General features: G+C 43.2%; 1 protein-coding gene across 32 annotated transcripts in view; it reads left to right on the top strand.

The window, feature by feature from the left end:
- The window catches only part of LOC130155253 (endoplasmic reticulum-Golgi intermediate compartment protein 3-like), a 287,833-nt gene extending 269,102 nt beyond the window's left edge, over positions 1-18,731 (top strand). The window contains exons 1-5 of one of the 32 annotated variants that reach the window (XR_008823972.1): positions 13,181-13,325; positions 14,103-14,149; positions 14,609-14,808; positions 15,178-15,297; positions 15,573-17,890. Coding sequence is in view for 6 of the 32 variants with exons in the window: in XM_056352334.1 (XP_056208309.1) it covers positions 13,188-13,214; positions 14,103-14,190; positions 15,178-15,297; positions 16,286-16,491 (441 nt within the window). In the remaining 26 variants the exon portion in view is untranslated. The other 31 variants (XR_008823970.1, XR_008823967.1, XR_008823965.1 and 28 more) reach the window with 31 other exon arrangements.
- Positions 18,732-20,428: the final 1,697 nt, after the last annotated feature.

Here is a 20,428-nt window from a genome sequence, read left to right as displayed (position 1 = left end):
GGATGGTTAAGCTGGTTTACTGCACAGCTGGTCGCCAGTGGAGGGAAATGGTAAGCTCTGCTATCGCCTTTGGTGTTTACTTGTTACTGACCTGCCGTGGGGGCCATGAGGCCACCTGCTGCATGAGGTGCCATCACAGAACGGGCACCGCCTGGCCCCGGCCATGTCGTGTGTCCACTACAAGTTCTCCTCCAGGCTGAACTCTGATGTGGTCACCTTTCACGGCCCCCACATCTCCCTGTGCGACCTCAGGCGCCAGAACATGGGCTGCGAGAGGCTGAAGGAGACCCACTGCAACCTGCAGGTCACCAACACCCAGACCATGGAAGGTGTGTGGGGGCGGCAGGCGCGGGGCGCGGGGACTGGCCGGCTGGCGGCGGCACAGGCAGCCAGTGAGGTGGTTGGGCCACGGCCGGCAGCGGTGACTTGTGCTGGGGCATCAGAACTGCTCTTCCGTGGTTGTGCGCTGGCAGCTGGTGTCAGGGCTGTGTGTGCAGCCAGGCACAGCAGCGTACGGGGTCGATGTGAGACACCGCGCGTGGAAGAGGTTTGGTTTCTGGGAACCCTTCTAGGTAAAACCATAAGGAAATGTGCAACAATGCCTTGTAATCACAAACATGCCAGATTTCTTTGAAACCCATCAGAGAAGGCTGAACGTGATAGAAAAGGAATGGATGGCTAATTTGAAGGGAAAAAAAGTGGGTTTGGTGACTGAAATTTGTCTTCAGCTACTTTTACTCCACCGCATTGGAAAAGTGGTGCTTGGCTGCTGCAGAAGCTGCTCAGTAGCAACGTTTTGGATCAAGAGTGTATCTGTGAGTGAGAATCTATGCAGACCCTGGAAAGCCATCTTGTACACGAGTGTTCTGTTAAAGTATACTTGGCATTTCTTGCTAATACAGCTTCTTTGCTACACCAAAGACATTCTCATTCAGATGCTATTGAGCATCATTTCTTCGTTTCTTTCAAAAGGTGCATTTTTTTCCTGGTACTGTGTGTTAAACGGTGTCAGGGCAATACTGAAGTTTTATGGCAGATCGGTTATGGTGAATATACCTAAAAATGGTCTTAAAGAAGCCCTAAGTTCTTTTGAATCTCAGAAATGGTGGTTGATTCTCAGAGACAGTAATGGTTTCGTATTACTTTGTGTGCTGTTTCAGTTTGGTAATGTACCATCTGGCAAAGCTTGCATGTGATTAAAGATTTTGGGATATGACAGAAATAAAAAGACTTGGAAACTGTTTCCATTCCTTAAACGTTCAAATTTTATTGGTTGGGGGTTTTTTTTTTTCTGTTCCTGTGGTTCTGTGACATTCTCACAACAGTCTTTTCTTTACAATGTGTACTCACAGGATTTTTTCCTCTTCCTGTTTGATGTATTAAAACTTAAACAGAATAACATGCCTGCTGCGGTAACTGTAACTTTGGCCCCAGCCTTGCAAGTGGTTGGACCTAAACACGCTGCTTACCTACAGATAGGTAAAGTATGTTCAGGAGAGTATCTGTGAGGAGACTTAACAGCACGGTGTTAGGGGTCTTGGGGGTGTTACGGGATCGCATGTCATACGGCAGTAGAGACAGACATGCAGGTAGAGGCAGATGTACAGGTTGTGACACAGATGCTTACTGGAACTTTTGTAAGGGTGTTTTCCCTGTGAAAATGGAAAAATCCCCCAGCGGTTGTCAGAGCAAAGCTAAGGAGTACATTTCAGTGTCATACACATGTATGCCAGATTTTGGGGTTTTATACATAACCGTGAATTTCCATTTTTATTAAACAGCATCTACGTGCTTAAAGTCACCTTCAGAAGATGAAGGAAAGAACTAGGCCAGGAAGTTCTGCCTAAAGGGGGTTTTGGAGTTCTTACCTGTGGAGATATGGTAGTGGGTTTTATAACTTTGTGCAGGAGTCCTGACTAAATGTTGACATGATCTTGGAAAGACCCTTCAGTGAACCTTGAGTGAAGATGGCCAACTTGTTCAGATTTTTCTGAGCCTCGTGATCACGGAAATCTTGTAATAGAAGCAATGCTAACAGAAGCTAAAAGTAAACAGGATTTTAAACATCACTGGGGAAAAAAAAAAGAGATGGTGGACTCTTTTTGAAGATGGTGGGAAGGCAAAATGGATGGTTGGGATGTGTTTTAAAAGGTGGGAGGCGGGGTGGGGGTGTCCTCTTCCGTGCTCGCTATTATAGAGACATGTTCTAGGGTTTTGTAAGCTAACAGGAGCAAAAGCAATGTAAGTTAGATCAGGAAAGAACCTCATGCTTTAGCAGACTCTGCTTTAGTGACTTTAGAGACCATTTTGCTGTTGGCATTGAAACGATTCCAAAAAAATGGAAAAGAATTTGCTGCTTGTGTTTGACTATCAGACCTGAAGATTTCTGGAAAGGTACCGTGAGTGTGTGGAGATGATAAAAGCATGATGCTGTGTGTAAAATGTTGCTTTTATATCTGTAAAGGGATTCCCTGAAGTGCTATGTCATGACAGATTAATATCACTCTTGTGAACTGACTGATGCTTTCTCTGTATTGATGTTGTTTTCAGAATACACAGATGATAAGGCCCTGATTCCAAGGCACTCATCGGTAACTGTTAGGAGAGTCCCTGTTAGAGGATTTAAAGCTACCAGCAAAACAGACCTTGGGTAAGTAGCCATAACGCATTGTGTTCTTTGGGAGGGGTTTCAGTGTGTTCACCTTCTTTGTGGCTGTTAGTTTGCGGAGGCATTCAGGTTGTATCTTTCTTGTTAAAGCTGCTGTTAAATTTTGTTGTGACAGGGCAGATTTGAATGTATCTGTCCCAAAGCAGACTTAGATTTTTCAGCCTGCTGGGATGTGGCATTCAAAGTCCAACAGTGGTAGCTGTTCAGACGTTTGAATTGAGTTTGTTCTTGGGGTTGGTTTTTCTGAGAGTCAAGTTCTCCATCCTGTTTCCTCTATGCAGAGAGATTCCTTATTGTATGCTTTTGCTTTTATTGCTTTTAGAGTAAACGGAGAGACACACTGCAGTGTGAACTGGTAATTTTTTCCCATCTGCCAGCAGTCTGAGTCTCGGTGTTTGACTGCTTCCTTTGTTTAGGGGAGGGGGGCAGGGTATTCTTACACCCCAAAGGGGTGTGTGTGTGTGGGCTGCATACTATCTCCAGAGGAAGGACTGAGAGTGGCCAGCTGGCAAACCATGCAAACAAGAAGATTGATTCTTAATTGATTCCTATTAGTTTCCTAAAGACAATGTCTGTGTCGGGCAAGAGAAAAAGAACAACATCCTAAAGTGTATTGCCTTTTGTGCCAGGATGGTGAAGGAACAGTTGATCTTTTCCAAACCTGAAGCTCAGAAAGCAGTTTAGCACATTCCCAAATGTTAGTAGTTACCTTTCTAAGTTTGTTTTCACCCTAAGCTGCTCTCTGTGCTCCAGGTATTACTGCTGTATTCCTCAGATTTATGGAGAACAGAGAATCTGATTACAATTGCAGATATTCAAATGTAAGCCTGACTACAGCATTATTGCTGTCATCGATGTATTCGTACAGTCCGGTTCTGTATCAGCTGTATCAGCATGGTTTGAATGGTCATGTTTTCCAGTCTTCTTCAAGACAGACCTCTCCTCCACCATTAGTAGATATTACTGACTTGTGGTTTTGCCATGTCTTTCTAATGTTAGTTCTCAATAAATAAAGTATACTGGCGAGTTACAGCGTGTCTCAAACAAACAGTACAGCAGCATCCTAGTACCCATGAAGCATCTGCAAGCAAACCCTCCTGAATTTATGTGGCTCTCCTGTAAGCTTTGGGCATATTAGTGCTTTCAGGCACTACCAAGAATTCCTGGATGCCGCGGCACTGTGCTGCTAAACATGGCCTTGTTTGGGGGGTTAATTTAGATAGGGATGCTTAGTGCTGTCTTGTCAATATATCCTCCATTTCTGGTTGGTTGGCACCCTCTCCTGGTGTTGGAATGCTGCCCTAAAATGAGAGGCTAGGTGCCACTAGCATCAAAGATCCAAGAAATATCTGCACGTGGGGATAAGGGATGAATGCCGCTGCTCTCCTAAAGTTGCAAATAGATCAGGCAGGTTAGCTTTCTATTCCTTCAGCTGGAAACATTGTGGAAACAACTGGTAGAGTCGTTAATGTTTGGGAATGATGAATGTATGCTGTCATGGTGGAGAGGCCTTCAGAAATGCGTTAGTCACCTTGTAGTATCTTCCTCAAGGCAAGTGGATGAAGAAACCATGGTGTGGTTATTTAAAGCATTTCCTCGCGCTTCCTCATCTTCAGGAGGTACATGGCTGTACTTGCGAGCCTGGTGGTGGTGTAGCAGTGGCAGGAAGTATGAGCCTTTCTATTTGTGCAGGAATTGCACAGCAGCCTTTGGGTTGCCTCTGCTCGTGGGACGCTTTGGATGATGTCTGAATTGTTTGTTAACTAGATCGGCAGTTGCATGTTTGATTCATGAGTAGCATGCAGGTACAGACCAATGAGTATGTGGAATCTCGGCAAGGGCTTGTGTGTCATAAGTGTTTCCTAAAATATTGTAGCACGTTCAAGATGATCTTAAAGCAAATTCTGGTAATCAAGACCTTTTTTCTTATTTTTTTAACACAGGCCTCCTCGATCACAGAAAATCCTAGGAACTGCTTTCAGGTGATGTTTCTACTGCTATTTGTAGTCACTTTAGGCTAAGTATCGTAGGTACCTGAACACAGTGCTTGGGCTTCCACAAAGAAACACTTTTCTACAGACAACTGTTCCTGTTTTGTCAGAGAAGTGTAGAAACCAAAGTGCTCTATCTGATACCTATTTGTGATAGTGGGGCTATACAGATTGCCTGAAGGTGCCTTCGTATTTGTATGGCTGACTATTTAAAGAACAGAAAACTGTAGCACAGTCTTCATAGTTTTGATACTTAGAGAGCAGAAAGAAGATATCTGAGGACTTCTTCTTGCACTGCTGTATTCTGTATCTTAGAGTAATTTGGGACAAAGAAGGAATGGGATTTGGGGTTTTATTTCAATTGCACTGAATGTACCAGGAGAGCACACTTTATGTATAGAAATAAATTTCCATATTCATAAGACTATCAGAACACAATGTTTTGGTGTTCAGGTTTTATAAACTGTTTTCACTGCTTTATGTTGGTTACAAGTGCTTTATTTTAAGTTCTGATCATCTTTCTTTCTTCTTCTAGAAGTCGAGCTGAGCCAGCGAGTAGAACATCAAAAGAGGTATGTAAAAACACAAGCTGAAACTTTTTTCTACATGCTGCACCTAAGTCTAAGAAATGTAGTCTTGTACTATTTTTTTATATATAAAATATATATGTTTTATATATATTTATAATATATATATAAAAACATATTTTCCAGTGAAACATAGTGTATGCTATAAATCCAATGTATTTGATTCAGCATAGTGAAAACTGAGCAATGCCAACATTTGCGCAGTTCTAATGTGAAGAATGGTATTTGTGCCTAGTAACGCATCGCATTTCGTACTGAATAGGCTAGAATATTTCTTGTATGACTGTGTGTTGTACAGAAAATGTAGGCTCATTTTTAGAGCTTGTAGGTTCAAGGTTTGCACCACTGAACTTGGTGCCACTCTTCAGTACACCACCACCACTTTGAATTTACGTTAGGAAAAGGGGCAGCATTTTTCTTCAGGTCAGAAAACACTGTCGTTCTGCTGCTAAAACATGAATAAGTAACTCGAGGAGATCCTTGACTAGTAATGGTCTAGATCTCCATTTGGCCCTTGGGTGGAATGCTACGTGCAATGATGCATTTCAAAATAGCCCTCATAGTACAAACATTACTTTGTGGTGGTGTTTGGTTTTCATCTGTAAGTATAACTGCTTTTTCTTCACTAGAATGGTGTGAGGCATTACACGAGCTCTAGGTCACTGGATCTGATCACTTTGTAAGCTCTTAGAATAACTTAATCTAGAAATTAATGAACTTGGGGTCTAATGATAGTAAATAAAAGACAGCGCAAAAACTATACTGTGTTCATGAATCATACCTGTGTGCATTTAGAAAATGATGAGCTATTAACTGATTAATTTATAAACTGTGCTGACAATGTTTCCTGTAGTGACACTTCCTTCTCAAATAAATGGAAATATTTTTTTTAGATCCTTTTGAGCTGAAAATGGACAGCTTCCTTAACCCTCTGTCTTTTAAGCAGTTGTGAGCATTTGAAAAGGGTCCCTCTCTGAGGTATTCTGAGCAATAGGTTGATCTCAAGAGGGGTTGGTTACTTTAGATTCTTCTCGTTAACAACGTAGGGATACTTAAGCTGTTTAAGGTTTGGACTTTGTTTTGAACAAATACAAATTCCACTGGCTTGGAGATGGCTCTTCCAGTGACACTCAGAGGATATAGTGCAGGCTTTCATACAGCAATAGGGGTGAACTATTTCTGTGTTTTGATTGTAGAACTTGAATATGTGTTTAATTTTTCTGAATAGATTGCGACTCTTCCACACCTCTTTCTCTGGCCCAGCTTATTAAGGTATGCTTAGATGTACTTTCTTGTGAAATAGTGTGTTTTAAACCTTACACTGTGCTCTCTAGCTGGATAACTGCTATAATATGAGCAAAACATTAATTGTTAATAATTCAGAGTGTTTATCCTAACTTTAAAATGTTACTTTGTGCTGCGAATGAAGAGACGGGACGCAGCTTGATGCAAGCAAATGTCAATTTATTGTACAGAAGCACGAGCTTATATACACTTTCAAAAGCTGCGTGTTTTAAACTGATTGGTTCTTGAAGCTAAGCCTTGCATACTAGGCAATCCCTGATTGGTGGTTAACTACCATCAATTAACCACAAGGTGTTACCTTTGCTTGGCGCCATCCGTCTCCCACTCCCCTGTGCTCTGTAAACATGTCTCATCATGTTAATTGTTGTCTGTACAAGCTCGAGCACATTTCCCTCAGCTAACTGATTGCCATGCATGGTCCTAGTTTCCAGCCCGCTCCTGCAACTTTGATAGTATCCTGTAAAGAGTAGTTCCCAGCTTGGGAAGATGGAAGGGGAGCACCTTATTGGCCACAGTGTAATTCTGCAGTATTACTCATCTGCAAGATACAAAGAAGCAGCACTTCAGAAGCTGTTTACCATTTTTCATATGTCCCGTTAATTCTTCATTGGAAACTAACACAATTTTTACAGAACAAATTAATTGGCCGTAAGTTATGGACATTTCTGGGGCCTTTGCAACAGCCAGAACAGATGTGTTTCTCGAACATGGAAAATTGCATGGCATTTTATGAATTTCTAGTCATTACATAACCCTATGTTAGGTATGACCTAACCCTAAGTCTGAATTCTAAGACATAAACTTAAGACCCTAAGACTTAACCTAAGATTTAACCTTAAGACTTACCCTAAGACTTAACCTTAAAACTTTACCTTAAGACTTAACCCTAAGACTTGACCTTACGACTTAACCTTAAGACTTAAATTTAAGACTTAACCTTAAGATTCAACCTCAAGACTTAACCCTAAGACTTAACCTTAAGGATCAAACTTAAGATTTAACCCTGAGAGTTAACCTTAATATTAACACTAAGACTTAACCTTAAGATTTAAACTTAGGACTTAAATTTACTACTTAAATGTAAGACTTAAATTTAAAACATAACATTAAGACTTAACCCTAAGACTTAAAAATAAGATTTAAACTTAAGAATAATCCTAAGATATAACCCTAAGACTTAACCCTGAGACTTACACCTAAGACTTAACCTTAATACTTAACCCTAAAACTTAACCATAAGACTTAACCCTAAGACATAACCTTAATAACTAACCCTAAGAATTAATGCTAAGACCTATCCCTAAGATTTAACGCTAAGATTTAACCATAAGACTTATCCCTAAGACTTAACCCTAAGACTCAGCCTTAAGACTTAACCCTAAGACTTAACCTTAAGTCTTAACCCTAAGACTTAACCTTAAGATTTAATCCTAGGACATAACCATAAAGCTTAACCCTAAGACTTAACCCTAACACATAACCTTAATACTTAACCTTATGACTTAACCCTAAGATGTAACCGTAAGACTTAGTCCTACGACTTATCCCTAAGGCTTAATCCTAAAACCTAACCCTAAGTCTTAACCTTAAAACTTAACCTTAAGACTTAACCCTAAGATATAATGCTGAGACTTAACTCTAAGATTTTACCATAAGACTTAACCTTAAAACTTAACCCTGAGACTTAACTCTGAGACATAACCCTAAGACTTAACCCTAAGACATAACCCTAAGTCCTAACCCTACAACTTAACCCTAACACATAACCTTAATACTTAACCTTATGACTTAATCTTAAAACTTAACCCTAAGACATAATCCTAAGTCCTAACCCTACGACTTAACCCTAACACATAACCTTAATACTTAACCTTATGACTTAACCTTAAAACTTAACCCTAAGACATAACCGTGAGACTTAACCCAAGACTTAACCTTAATACTTAACCTTAAGACTTAACCATAAGGCTAAACCTCAAGACTGAACCCTGAGAGTTAACCCTAATATTAACCCTAAGACTTAAACTTAAGATTTAAACTTAGGACTTAACCTTAAGACTTAAATTCAAAACTTAACCTTAAGACTTAACACTAAGACTTAAATTTAATACTTAACCTTAAGAATTAATCCTAAGATTTAACCCTGAGACTTAACGCTAAGACTTAACCCTAAGAAATAAACTGAAGATTTAACCTTAAGACTTAACCCTAAGAGTTAACCTATAACTTAAACTTAAGACTTTCCCTTAAGACTTAAATTTAATATTTCACCTTAAGACTTAACCCTAAGACTTAACACTGGGACATAACCTTAATACTTAAACCTAAGACTTAACCCTTAGACATAACTAGAAACTTAACCCTGAGACTTAACCCTAAGACTGAACCCCAAGACTTAACTTTAAGACTTAAGACTGAACCTTAAGACTTAACCCTAAGACACAACCTTAACAATTAACCTTAAGACTTAACTCTAAAACTTAACCCTAAGAAGTAACCCTAAGACTCAAGACTCAACCTCAAGATTTATCCCTAAGACAGAACCTTAAGACTTAACCCTAAGATTTAACCTTAAGACTTAATCCTAAGTCTTAACCCAAATACTTAACCCTAAGACTCAACCCTAAAAATTGTCATTGAGACTTAACCTAAAGACTTAACCCTAGAGATTTAACCCTAAGACTTATCCCTGATCCCTAACACTAAGACTTAACTCTAAGGCTCAACCTTAAGGCTTAATCCTAAGACTCAATCTTAAGACTTAAACTAAGCATTCAACCCTAAAGACTCAACCCTAAGATTTAACATTGAGTCTTAACATAAAGACTTAATTGTAGAGACTTAACCCTAAGACTTATCCCTAAGGCTTAACCCTAAGACTTAACTCTAAGGCTCATCCTTAAGACTTAACCCTAAGACTCAACCTTATGACTTGACCTTAAGACTTAAACTAAATACTTAACCCTAAGACATAACCATAAGTCTTAAAACTGAACCTTAAAATTTAACCTTAGGACTTAACCTAAAGTCTTAACTCTAAGACTTAACCCTAAGACTCAACTTTAAGACTTAACCCTAAGACTCAACCTGAAAAATTAACCTTAAAACTTAACTCTAAGACTTTACCCTAAGACAAAAACTTTAGACTTAACCTTAATATTTACCCTAAGACTTAAACCTGAGACTGAACCCTAAGACTTAACCCTAAGACTTACCTATAAGACTTAACGCTAAGACTGAATCTTAAGACTTAACCCGTAAGACTCAACCTTATTAATTAACCTTAAGACTTAACCCTAAGACTTAAGTCCAAGACTCAACCTCTAAGACTTAACCTTAAGACATAACCTTAAGACTAAAACCTAAGACTTATCCATGAGACTTTAACTCTGTCTTAAACTAGAGACGTATCGCTAAGAGTTAACTGTAAAGACTCAACCTTAAGACTTAACGCGGACACTTAACACTAAGACTTAACCCTAAGAGTTCACATTGAGACTTAACCTAAAGACTTAACCCTAAGACTTAACTATAAGATTAACTCTAAGGCTCAACTTTCAGACTCAACCTTTAAGACTTCATCTTATAGCTTAACTCTAAGACTTAACTCTAAGACTGAACCTTAAGACCTAACCCTAAGACACAACCTTAAGAATTAACCTTAGGACTTAATTCTAAAACTTAACCCTAAGAATTAACCCTAAGACTCAACATTAAGACTTAACCCTAAGACTCAACCCTAAGACTCAACCTTAAGATTTAACTCTAAGACTTAACTCTAAGACTGAACCTTAAGACTTAACCCTAAGACACAACCTTAACAATTAACCTTAAGACTTAACTCTAAAACTTAACCCTAAGAATTAGCCTTAAGACTCAACCTTAAGACTTAACCCTAAGATTTAACCTTAAGACTTAACCCTAAGTCTTAACCCAAATACTTAACCCTAAGACTCAACCCTAAAAATTGTCATTGAGACTTAACCTAAAGACTTAACCCTAGAGATTTAACCCTAAGACTTATCCCTGATCCTTAATACTAAGACTTAACTCTAAGTCTCAACCTTAAGGCTTAATCCTAAGACTCAACCTTAAGACTTAAACTAAGGACTTAACCCTAAAGACTCAACCCTAAGATTTAACATTGAGACTTAACCTAAAGACTTAATTGTAGAGATTTAACTCTCTTAACCCTAACACATAACCTTAATACTTAACCTTATGTCTTTAACCCTAAGACTTAACTTTAAGACTCAACCTTAAGACTTATCCCTAAGGCTGAATCCTAAGACCTAACCCTAAGTCTTAACCTTAAGACTTAATCTTTAAGACTTAACCCTAAGACTTAACCTTAAAACTTAACCCTAAGATATAACCCTGAGACTTTACTCTAAGACTTAACCTTGAGATTTAACCTTAATACTTAACCTTAAGACTTAACCATAAGACTGAACCCTCAGGCTTAACCCTAACACTTAACCTTAAGACATAGTGCTAAGATCTAACCCTAAGACTTAAACCTCAGTCTTAACCTTAAGACTTAACCCTAAGAACTAACCTAATGACCTAACCCTAAGTCTGAATTCTAAGTCATAAACATGTCTTCACCCTATGACTTAACATTAAGACCTAATCCTAAAACTTAACCTAAGACTTAACCCTGAGACTTAACCCTACGACTTAACTTTAAGACATAACCATAAGACTTAACCTTAAAAATTAACATTAAGATTTACACCAAAGGCTTAACCCTAAGACTTAACCCTAAGACTCAACCTTAAGACTTAACCCTAATATTTAACCTTAGGACTTAACCCTAAGACTTATTCCTAAGACTTAACACTATGATTTAAACCTAAGACTCGACCTTGAGATTTAACCCTAAGTCTCAACGTTAAGACTTAAACCTAAGACTCAATGTTAAGAATTATCCTTAAGAGTTAACCCTATGAATTAACCTTAAGACTTCACCCTAAGACTTAACCTAAGTCTTAAACCTAAGACTCAACCTTAAGGCTTAACCTTAAGACTTAACCCTAAGGCTTAACCCTAAGACTTAACCTTAAGACTTAACCCTAAGACTTAACCCCAGGACTCAACCTCTAAGTCTTAACCCTAAGACTCAACCTTAATACTTAACCTTAAGACTTAACCCTAAGAGTCAACGTTAAGACTTATCCTTAACTCTTATCCCTATGTCTTAACCTTGAGACTTAACCATAAGTCTTTAACCTAAAGGCCTACCCCTAAGACTTAACCCTAAGACTTAACTCTAAGATTTAACCCTAAACTCAACCTTAATCAATCTTAACCTTAATACTTAACCCTAAGTTTTAGGGTTTAGTCCTACCACCATGTCTTATATTTAAGTTTTAAATATTAAGTTTCTAGGGTAACCATAAAGGTAATCCTATCCTTAACCTAAGCCTAACCATAACCTAACCCTAACCCTAACCCCAACTCTAAGCCTAAGACTAAGACTAAGCCTAACCTTAACGCTAACCCTAACCCTAACCCTATCCCTAACCCTAACCCTAACCCTTAACCTAACCCTAACCCTAACCCCAACTCTAAGCCTAAGACTAAGATTAAGCCTAAAACTAAGCCTAACCCTAACCCTAATCTAACCTTAACGCTAACCCTAACCCTTAACCTAACCCTAACCCTAACCATAACTGTAACCGTAACCCTAAACCTAAACCTAACCCTAACTCTAAGCATAACTAACCCTAACCCTAACCTAACCCTAACCCTAAACCTAACCCTAACCCTAACTTAACCTTAACGCTAACTCTAACCCTAAACCTAACTCTAACCCTAACCCTAACTTAACCTTAATGCTAACTCTAACCCTAACCTAACCTTAATGCTAACTCTAACCCTAACCCTAACCCCAACCCTAATCCTAACCCTAACCCTACCTCTAAGCATAACTAACCCTAACCCTAACTTAACCTTAACGCTAACTCTAACCCTAACCCTAAACCTAACCCTAACCCTAACTGTAAACCTAACCCTAACCCTAACCCCAACCCTAAACCTAACCCTAACCCTATAACCTAACTCTAACCCTAACCATAACCTAACCATAACCCTAACTGTAAACCTAACCCTAATCCTAATCCTAACCCTAACTGTAAACCTAACCCTAACTCTAACTCTAACCTAACCCTAACCCTAACCTAACCCTAACCCTAACCCCAACCCTAACCCTAACCCTAACCCTAACGCTAACACGCATGCACAATAGCGTTAATGGCAAACTAAGGTCAGCGCATGTGCAGAATGGGCCTGCCGCTACGGGGCGTGGTTTCAGGCGGCGCATGCGCTTTACGACATGGGCTTTTACGCATGCGCAGTCGGGTTTTGTTGCACGCCAAGAGCAGCGCATGCGCACAATTGGCTTGACGCCTAGGGGCGGGGGTTGTGGCTACGCATGCGTAGTAGCTTTTCTGGCGGACAAGGGCAGCGCATGCGCAGATTGCGCTGGACGCTTAGGGGCAGGGCTTGTGGCTACGTATGGTTATTACGAAATCGGCTTTTACGCCTGCATAATATAGTTTTTGGCAAACGAAGGGCAGCGCATGCGCAGCATCGGCTGATGCCTTGGGGCGGGGTTTCCGGCTACGTACGCGTATGGGCTTACGCATACGGCGCCGGAAGGTGGGTTCATTTCTGGCCCGCGCGGCGCGATGGAGCGGCTGAGGTGGTGCGGGGCTTCCCCAGGAGCCTGGAAGACTTTAGGGCTGGGAAGACTTTCGGGCGGCGCGCTGGGTGAGCGGTCGAGCTGAGGGCGGCCGGGTGCCGGTGGGTGAGCCCGGGCGCGGCCGTCGGGCAGCGTCCAGCTGGGGGGGACGTGGCTGGCCGGCGCTCGGCCGCGGCAGGGAGCGCCTGGTAGCGGCGGCGGGCGGGCTGAGGCGGGCGGCCCGGCCCGGGACCGGCGGGGCTGCCGGCGGTTCTCGTCTCTCCGGCAGTGACGGTGGTCAGCGGGCTATTCACGCTGCTGCCTTTTTTTTTTCTCGGAGCTGCAGTACTGCCTCAGCGAGGAGGTGAGGAGCGGTGATGGGGCGGCCCCGGTGCTCCCTTGTGGCGGCGGGTCCCGGGAGGGGGGTCGGCCCGCGGCGCCCTGCCGCCCCCCCGCCGCCTCCGGGCAGCCGCCGCAGCTCTGCGCGGGGCTTTGTCTTTCCCCCAGCCGCCGGCCGGGGCCGTGGCAGTGGGCTGGGGCCGCAGGGGCTGCCTTGGGGCCTGCGGTAACGCTGTCTCAGGGGGGTGGCCCAGGAGCCTCTTCCCACCCCTGCGAGCGGGCAAGAGAAGGAAAAGAAAGCCGGCGGTGGAATCCTCCCCCCTCGCCCCCGACTGCTGATATCTCTAAAAAGTATTGCAAAGGGCAAGCGTTTAACTACCGGGGAGGGTTGGGAGGCAGCAGCTCTGGTGTCTCGCTGATCCTGTGTCGTGACAGTCAGCTCCTGGGCCAGAGCAGCCGAGGGGAAGAGGCCTTTGGATTTGCTTCCCAGTGAAACAGGGCTCATTTGTTTTTTTCTTTGTACCTAGGTACATCGGGAATTGTACGCTGACAAATCAAGGGGAGCTAAACTGAAGTTCAGTCTAGATGTTACTTTTCCACGTGTGCCTTGTGCTTGTGAGTCGGACTGCTGACAGTGGAGGGATAACTTATGTTCTTGCCGAGTGCCACAAGGCTCCATGTGCCCGCTGCTTCCAAGTGCTGCGCTGCTGCTTGGGCAATAATTGGACTGTAATGCCAATGCCACGTGTTAGCCTTTCTCCAGAAGTTATAAAGGCAGAATGAGCATTAGGAATCTGATTACCTTTTAACTAAATTCAAAACAAAGTTGTGGGATGAAGTGACTGGAAGCCCTGCAAGTCTGACTGGGTATTGCTGCCGTGCACGTTATCTGCCTGTCTACCGATCATTCCTGCCTCTTGTTCTGTTGTGGTAATTCCTTTGGGTAATGCGTTGGGCTCTAATGTAGTGCATCTTGACTTCCTCCTGACCCCCCCGAGATGTTATTGGTCTTTGCCTTCCTCACGTTTCACAGGGTGTGGGAAGGCCAGAGAGACTGGAAGCCTCGGCGGTTGTGTGTGGAGAAGCTGTCAGCCTTCTAAGAGAGCATCTAGCCAGCAAGCGCATCGTGGTGCTTCGGTACCGAGCTGATACCACAGGCCTCAAATCTTTTTGTGAAAAGGGATCACAAGGAAATGTGCTGATGTTGAAGGGGGAGAGGTGGTGGGGGAAGAGGTAGGAGGCAGCTTTCAACCAATTTTAGGCTTAACTCCTGTGTTCCTGTAAATGGTTCTGGGCTTTGAGGGGTTTGCTTTTGGCTTTTTGCCTTAAGCGCGTCTACCTTTCAGGGCAACGCTTTCTTGGAAGTTGGAAACTGTCCTTCTTGGACACCAAACCAAACCCTGTACCTGGGAGGGCCATTTAGCATGCCACACCATGCGTTTTATTCCCTGTTGGTCACTTGGCCCTAGCCATACACACTCTCCCGGTTTGGCACATTCTTACCTTGCTGGCTGAAAGATTCTGTCTTTTCATTTCCTCAGCTTGCCACAGGCCATAACACTTGTGTGTTCATAGACCGCTTTCCTTGCTCACTGCTTTCAGATTTGAGCATCGATGCCATGGATGTAACAGGAGAGCAGCAGCAGGATGTAGAGCACAAGCTGTTTAAACAACACTTGGATAAAGCTGCCAATCGTGTGACTCCAGAAGCTGAGAGACACGGTAAGATGCTATTCTGCCATTCTTGGATGGATGCTCTCATAGCCTTTCCGTCACCGTATGCCTGCTATGATATTCCTGGGGACGAGGGACGGCTGAATTCACAGCGTTTTAAACACCACAAACTCTTGAAGAGTTTATAGGACACAAATCTATTACACTGGCAGATCAGACAAGCTCCTCTGTGTGTGTGTATATATTATACTCGGTACTTATGCGAGGCAAGTCTTTGCCTCGTCCCTCTGAAACTGGGACAAGGACCCATTGATGCATTTCAGGAGCAAAGCTGCTGAGTGAGCAGGCTTTTCCTACTAGAAATCAAGCAGCTGCTCTGGCGAAACTTGACTTTGGTTGCATCTTTAAATCCTAGAAGGCTGACAAACGGGACAAGCTGGTTAGAGGAAAGAGCCTCTCTCCAGGGAAGGCTCCGCTGACTTGACCCTTAAGCCTAAAATTGCGTCTTACTATGTTTGCTTTGTGTGTGTTAATGCATACCCGATTCATAGATTTCAGTTGATTTATCAGTTACATGTTGGAGTAAATGGTCCTTGGCTACATAAACCTCTCCTCTGTATTTTTTTTACATGTTATGGCTTACTGTTCTACTTCAATACAACCCGGGAACAATTCTGGTAGTGTTGCAATCTAATGGTAATACTGTCCTCACTTTGTCTTTCTAAAATGTGAGGTCCTTATTATCTGTTCTGGGAGATAGTGTAGTTCTGTATATTGGCATGAACTAAATTTGCTGATTTGTTGTAACTCGGATTTAACTTTTCTGTTCTTAAATGCTGAAAGGCTAAACTAAGCCAAGAGCTGAACAATGGGTAGGTACAAGAGCTTCTCCTGTTGCCACAGAAGTGTGGTGATAGCGTTCTTACTGTTGTGTCACTTAGCAGCCTTTCTGTATTCAGAGGCTGTGGCGTGACGAATGTAATGTCTGGGGTCAAACCCCGCTTTTCTGTATCTAATTCTCTGTTAACACATGTAGGCCTCCTGCCTTGCTTATGTTGCCAGCCTCCACTGGGATTACTTGGTCTGAACTGGTTGCTCTCGCTCCTTATATTATCAACGGAGAGGAAGAGAAACTTGCAGGGAGCAAACAGTCTCATCCAAGAGAGGCATTTTGAAAGCGATCAAATTCCATTGCATGCAACAAGCAATTTCTTCTGCTGTCTGGAAAAAGTATATGGCTAGTTTGATTTCCACCACACGTGTGGCAAGTTAGATTGGAAGTGTACACCCATCTTCGTGAAACTCTACGATTGTTTCTGTTAGTAACACTTGATGTTCAGTCAGTTATTTAAATGGCAACTATAGCAGTATTGACTGGTAAAGGAAAAATCCACACAGACGTGGTTACCGCTGGGCTTGCTTTAGTCACGACTCAAGAGTTCGGCCACCACCCCAGTGAGTGGCAGAGAACCAAGGGATACAGCACAGCTTATATACGCTTATCAGATCATTAGTCAATGTCTGAAGTTTTTAGGAGTTTCCTTTTATCCTGTCGGTTCTGTGAATCCATCACCTGACTCTGTCCCAGTTGATTCACCTGCTTGGTTCCAGTCTTTGCCTCAGTTCCAGGCTCCTCCTCGGATCATGGTCTTCATTCTGCCAGCTTTAACTCACACGCTCTTTCAAGCACAGTTAGTCTTTGAACAAGCAATTCCTATTCACATACACCAATTTCTCTAAAAACACCTGTGTTTCTGAGAGCACCTGTGTCCACAAATTGATCATCTGTTGTTTCTCTGTTCTGCCACCGATTAACTGGACTGGGTGTTAAACCAGCCTTGGATTAGGGCTACGCTAGGGACAAGGCCTGGTTCTGCCACTTAGCTGCTTCAGCACATTAAATTTCTTAGTTAAAAATCCATTTTCTTTAATGTTGACCTTAAATTTAGTAAAGCATACCTAAATATTATGGGGTAGTATGTGGAGGCTTTTCCTGATCATAGTTACGTTAAAATAGTTAATAGCTTAATGATTTCTATGGTAGGTTGCATTCTGTGCTGGGATGTCATCTCATTCATTTCCATTGAATGGCAATAGAGGATTGAACTTTTTATGGGTGGTTCTTACTGTTTCCTTTCTTTTAACATGGGCAGAGTTTTCCAGTGTCACACGTCATATCTGCATGCAAGTTGAGGACTGTAGCTCATTCCTGGCAGAACAAGGGCATACTGTACCCTTGCAGGAATTGGACAACCGTGGCCTGTAGATTACAAAGTTACTTTGAAGATCTTGTATTATCCTTGAATAGGCAGAATAAAGAATAATGAGCATTGTACAAGAACAAAGCCGGATGCCAAGCAAGATATGAAAATTGCTAAGTTAGCGCATCCTTATTAGGTGCTTGCAGCATGACAACCAATCAACAAGTAACGTGAATACGTAATTGTTAACCAGTCCACAAATAACATGAATATGTAATTAACAACCAATCAACAAGTAACCTGAATACTTAATTGCAGTCCAATCAACAAGTAATATGAAGACGTAGTTGCAATCAGCTAACCAATGATTGTTACCATGTGAGCAGTGCATTAGAAGTATAAATATGACTAAGTTGCTGAATAAAGTAGGATGACACGTAGCCATATTGGTGTGATTGTTGTTACTCGGCTGACTCTCCGATTTGGGACCCTCTTCAGAGGACCATGTTAACAGCAAGAAACTTTGCATGTGGATTTTTATGTACTGCAGTTTCTTTATAGTACCTAAGCTGTCTGCAGTACCTCGGTGCTGTCCGAGACAACTTGACAGGCAGCTACCGATTGCATTCAGAAAGCTGTTACTAGTTGCTCTATTTTGAAAGTCTCCGTGTGTTGTACAGGTGTCCTTCTTCAAATGGTAGGAACCATGGCTTTGACAAAGCATAGGAATTACTAAGCTGCATTCTTCCTGACGCTATCTTTTAGTGTAATTACAGGATCAAAACCCATACCAGTTGAATTCTTAAGTGTATTTTCAACTTGTTTGAATGTTGTAAGCTGTAGAAAGTAAGTCTCATACAGTTGCTTAACAATGGGTGTATTTTCCTAAAAGTTTTTATTTGCTTGATCATAACTACCATAAAGTATTTGATTAAAGAAGTAAGGTTAATGATTGCTTTTCATGCATATTTCATACTTTCTAATTAAAATCTCTTTTTTTTTCTGTGGCTAATACAGGTGTCTTTAATACTCACTTCTGTCCACCTGTTATACCTCACAATCTCAACAACGAGGGTCCTGATAACACTTTATCCCCTCAGCAGTGTCTGACTTATCACCTGCCTTAGTTATTCAAGAAGCCACATTTTTGAGGCAGTGTCTAGACAGTGAGACTTAGAGCGCTTTTGTAACCCAACAGACTTGGTCCTGTCCTTCAGGATTTGTGACTTAAACAGCCAGGTGATACCTCTGCCCCACAGCACTGAGCCGTGAGCTGTGCCAGTGGCCTGTTCCCCCAGCCAAGGCAAGGCTTCCCCCGCAGGCTTTGTACCCTTGACTCCACAATCAATGCAAGCTTGGGGAGGTCCATCACCCCACAGTGCCACCAAGCCTAGCACAGAGCATCCTCCCCTGCACCCCAGCTCCATTCGGCTCCCCACCAGGGAGCACCTCTTGCCAATGCTGCTGGCACAGAGGAAATGACAGCAGCTTTTCCCCATCACACCCACTAGTGCTCCCCATCCCAGGAGCACCTGCTGGTCTTTAACCCCTTCCTTGCTGGGGGTTAAAGCACAGCAAAGCAAGGCACAGCCCCTGTGTAACCACTGTGGTTTGGAGCCTCTGCCCATCCTTGCTTGCTCCCCGGCACAGGGGATAAATCCCTGGGTGCCCCTACCATGTGCTGGCACAAGGCACCGCTGAACAAAACCCCCTGTGCAAACACAGCCTCCTTGTTTAGACCATTAGGGCATCTCTGGCTTCCTGAAAATAATTAGTCAGCCTCATTAGGAGAGCAAACAAATGAAGATGGGCTGGCAGGGAGGCCAGTTTCTGGAAGTGCTCGTTTCTGGAAGACTTGGCCGGGCAGAACAGCAAATGTGATCCGACCACATGTGAAAAGCCTAATGCAGCCTGTGAGCCCCCCTGCTTGCCCAGCCAGCCGTGGAGGGGGCTGCCAAGGGGCACCTCTGTTACGGCTTGTGGGGCACAAATATGAGACATTAATACCTAGCTTCCTCAGCAGCCATTGCATGCCAAAAGTGACCTGATGGCTCCCAGCCCTCTGCATCAACAAGGGGACAGTTGCAGGCAGGCACAGCTGCAAGTGTCTTTGCTGCAGAAAAAGAAGAAAGGATGTGGGCACTGTGGGGGGATATGACCTGGCAGAAGAAAAGCTGTGTCTGGGCAAATGGAGGTGGAAGGAGCAGTGTTACAGGGACAAATGGTCCCTGGCATGCCTGGAGCTGAGACCTGAAAGCTCATCACAGCATGTGGGCAAGGGGCCTCACGGACTGCTTGCCAGCACACCTCAGTGCATCCCCATTTGCAGCCATGCTGGCATAGCCCAGGTACCGCTCACTGCTGCTGCCACTGCAGCCCCGTACTTGGCACAAGGCACTGGCCAGCCGCACTCCCCAGCCCAGATCCCGGCCCTGCTGAGCGCCAGGGCAGGTTTGGGGGAAGCTTTGAGGGCTACAGCAGGCTGCAAGCCTGACCCATGCCGCCCTGCAAGCCTGCCTGCCTTCCCCCTGCAGCACATCACAGACCATGGGTGCTTCATTACTGTCATTAAGCTTTTATTTCCACTGTCACAAAGTTCCTGGGTTTTGTTTTGATTTCTTTTGTTTTTAAACTGTTGCATTTGCTTGGTTTGCTCTTGCATTCATCTCAAGACAAGGCAGCAGGGCATGCAAACTGAGACACTGGCACGGACACAGAAACAGGGTTCATCTTTACAAACAAGGCTCTTTGCTGGAGCTGCTGTTTCTCAGCTGGGGTCTTGGCTGCCCCCCAGGAAGGGGTCCCGGGGGACACAGCACTCAACCTGGGCTGGCGGCTGCAGGAGCAGAAAGAAAGGGAAGGACGGCTTTCCTGCAGCACCACTGGAACAGTCAGAACTGGTATGTGTAACTGTGACCCCAAAACTGCACTGCAAGGAGACACCCCAAGCTGGGCACCGAGACCAGGGCCATCGGCTC

This window comes from Falco biarmicus, chromosome 9 (assembly GCF_023638135.1).
Source record: "Falco biarmicus isolate bFalBia1 chromosome 9, bFalBia1.pri, whole genome shotgun sequence".
NCBI classification, from domain to species: domain Eukaryota; kingdom Metazoa; phylum Chordata; class Aves; order Falconiformes; family Falconidae; genus Falco; species Falco biarmicus.
This window is presented reverse-complemented; position numbering and strand designations above follow the sequence as displayed.